General features: G+C 37.9%; 1 protein-coding gene across 1 annotated transcript in view; it reads right to left on the bottom strand.

The window, feature by feature from the left end:
* slc30a6 (solute carrier family 30 (zinc transporter), member 6) overlaps nucleotides 1-1,307 on the bottom strand; it is a 95,598-nt gene extending 94,291 nt beyond the window's left edge. Inside the window, exon 1 of the mRNA XM_015387351.1 lies at nucleotides 1,104-1,307. Coding sequence (XP_015242837.1) covers nucleotides 1,104-1,287 — 184 coding nt within the window. The 5' untranslated portion in view covers nucleotides 1,288-1,307. The remainder of the gene's footprint in view (nucleotides 1-1,103) is intronic.
* Nucleotides 1,308-3,266: the final 1,959 nt, after the last annotated feature.

Consider the following 3,266-nt stretch of genomic DNA (forward strand, 5'->3'; position numbering starts at 1 on the left):
ATTTATAGAAATAGTCCAAAAATTTAGCTTTCAGTTCATATAGCGGCATCTGGCTGTTTTTATTAAGGTTACTTTATACTTTAAGTAGTTTTTGGAGCACATACTTTTCACTTTTACTTGAGTAAAGAGGTCAAGTTGATATTTCAACTTTTACCAGAGTGTTTTTAAACTGCAGGATCTATACTTCTACTGAAGTAACGAATGTGTGAACTTTGACACCACTGAATGTCTTAAACGATGAAATAAAGATGTGTTACTCTATATTAGTTTTCAAAAGGACTTTAAAATATTAATATTATAAAAGGTTACAATGAAATTTGACTGAGTTTGATTTTTCAGTTAAAGTTATTCTGTGTTTTGTAATTATGTATTAGTACAAATGATTTTATTGTGAATTATTGTTATGATAGTACAGGATAGGAAAGATAAGCCTTGTGGCTTCAGCCTTTTTCTGTTGCTGTCTGATGGATTCTTTTGTAAAAGATATATTATTTCATTTTTTGTTTTTAAACTGAAATAAAGTAATCATTCATTCAAATTAAAAACCTAATTAAAAATCATCAGCATTAGATGCTAGATGATGGGTCAAACATATAGGCTGTGGTTGGGGAGGTTTTCAGTTATCGAGAAGCTCGATAACTGAAAAGCAAAAAGTTTAACCTCTAAATTCATCTTCTTTTATCCTATCAGTGATTGGCTGCTACCTCTGACATATTTGGTCAGAGGTAGCAGCTTCAAATGGAAACTAAAACTAGATTCTTCTAGTTTAACTGGGGATTTTTATTTCCACTGTCACCCAAAGCTTTGCCATCATGACTAATCATGACTTTCAGAGGACAGGAGGAACTGGATCAGGATCCGAATTTAAAAGCTGGACTGGATTAGATCCAGTTCAGTATAAACTGGGTTAAACTGTTTCACATGGATTGTGGGAAAGAAACAGTGAGTTGGAGAAGTTAAAGATCAGCAGAGATAAACTAAAGGCAGCAGCAGGCGAACAACAGAATAAACAAAGACAGAACCGATTAACAGAACCTTAAAAACAAGATTCCCTGAAGCTAAGAATGGAAACACCAGCTGTTAGCAGAGCTAGCATAACAAACCCGGCTCTTTGATGTTTATGACGTCCACCGACACCATGTCCGGTTTATCCAGCGGGATCACTTTCCGCTCCGTCACGCCGGACGGAACCACGTCCGGCTTCGGACCGAACTTTCTGGGGTAGAAATCCCCCGCTGCTTGGTAGGACAGACCCGGGGACGTGGACATCATCCCGTCCATCGCCATCTTGGACTTCCGCCTCCGCCTCCTCCTCCGCCTCCTCCTCCTTCTTCTTCTTCTTCTTTAATGTAGTAAACACAGTTTGACCAACACTGCCCCCTGCTGGGTCCTTTCTTTTATGCCTTTATATTAATTATTAACCAACCTTCCACTTCTTGACTTTAGAGGATTAGGGCCACTGGGAAAAAAAGTTAACTGATATTTAAACATTATTTCAGTTTAATATGAGGAAAAAGTCATAATTTGAATATTTTGAATTAAAAAGCTTCCTGGATGGAACGGAAACGTCTTCAAACTTGGAAACAAAGTCCAGTGGATTGTTTTTTAAACTTTTTTGGAATGACTATGACCCGAATGACTGAGAATCTTCACCAGCATATGAACTAAATATGTTTTAATAGAATTAACTTGTTGAAGAGATGGATCTAAATCACAATGATTCAAACTGGAGAGAAGAGGTTTGCTGAAATACCTCGTCTAATGGAAGGCATGTAGATTCACTGATTCTACTTGATTAGTTTTTGAGACATCCGTCCAAAAGACATCCTGTCAAATAATGCTCTGCAAGCTGGAGGAAGCAGTCAATCATGCAGAGTTAGCCAATCAGCAGCAGAGTGCAGAAAAATTCTGCAGAAACACCAAGGATGAAAAGCAGAAGACTGCTGCTTCTGCTCATGTAATTTTTCTGATGGAGATGCAGATGATTGGGGAACCTGGAGAAGAAAAGGCCGAGTCTGTTTGGTTCCATCAGCGAAGCATCCAGGTTCAAACCAAGTGCTGCTTCTCAATAAAGGATCGGATCTGAAACCAGAAGGCAGGAACAGTTTGGTGAAGATCTATGGATCTTCCTGCAGGTTGAGATGCTTTGATGGTCCTTAATCTTTAATGAACTAAATATAGAGTGAAGCAAATAGCGATTTATTATTCCTAAAGATCTTTTCAAGGAGGGACATAGTGTAATATATGGGAGATGTTTATCCTGAAGTGTATCTAGCAAAGCACAGATTTAACAGCTCTTTCATCAAATAGAAACTCTGCAATGACTTCATGTTGCTGGATGTAGACCTGAGAATAAACATCAGAAACTGTTCATCTCACAGTAAACTGCCTAAAGATAGCAGCTGCTGAAACATTTGGACCAAGAGTCTAAATTCTCCGTTCAGTCACAGAGCTGGAGAGGAGGACAGGGAACTCTGATGGATTTATTCTCCTAAGGATGAGAACCACAAAGGCAGTTCTGTTTACATTTCTCTGTCATGGAAAACCCTGAGCTCCACTGAGCTGATCAGCACTGAGCAACCAACTCTATTACCGTAAATCCTCTAATATAGGCCTTTATTTCATTCAGGTGCATCTGGGTCCAGGCCACTATTGGAAGGAGGCCAGAATTAGAGGCAGGCCTCTATTTCTATTTGATCAAAACAGACGACCAGTGGAATGAATAAAAACCAGATTTTGTGTCTCTTTGAACCTATAAAAAATAGGTTAATTTATTGAAAAAGTACAGTTACCATAACGATATACAGAACATTTTTCAGACATCTTCCAGCAGCTACAATTTTTCTGAACAGCAATACGAAAGAAAAAAAAGCGACAGAATTGGCCAAACAGACTTGCAAAACAAAGCTTAAAAAAAAATTTAATTCAAGGGAAATTCAGAACAGACTTAGACTTAAACTTGACTCTATTAATCCCTTGGGATTACTCCCTTCGGGAAATTGTATTTCCAGTAGCAGGAAAAATTGCACATACAAGAAAATAGAGGATGTTTAGACACAGTATATACAATAGAAAAATAAAATCAATTAAATAAGATGTAGGAAGATGTATTGGGGGATGAGGATAGACAAATAAATACAGAGCTATAGCAACAACGAAGGCCAACGAAATTCTGTCATTTTAACGCTGCCTGGTTACCACCAGACCTACCGATAATCACATTTGCAGTGTGTCGCAGTGAGCTTGATGCAGACATTTTTGATTTA

This window comes from Cyprinodon variegatus, unplaced genomic scaffold, assembly GCF_000732505.1.
Source record: "Cyprinodon variegatus isolate N-32 unplaced genomic scaffold, C_variegatus-1.0 Scaffold392, whole genome shotgun sequence".
Taxonomy (NCBI): Eukaryota; Metazoa; Chordata; class Actinopteri; order Cyprinodontiformes; family Cyprinodontidae; genus Cyprinodon; species Cyprinodon variegatus.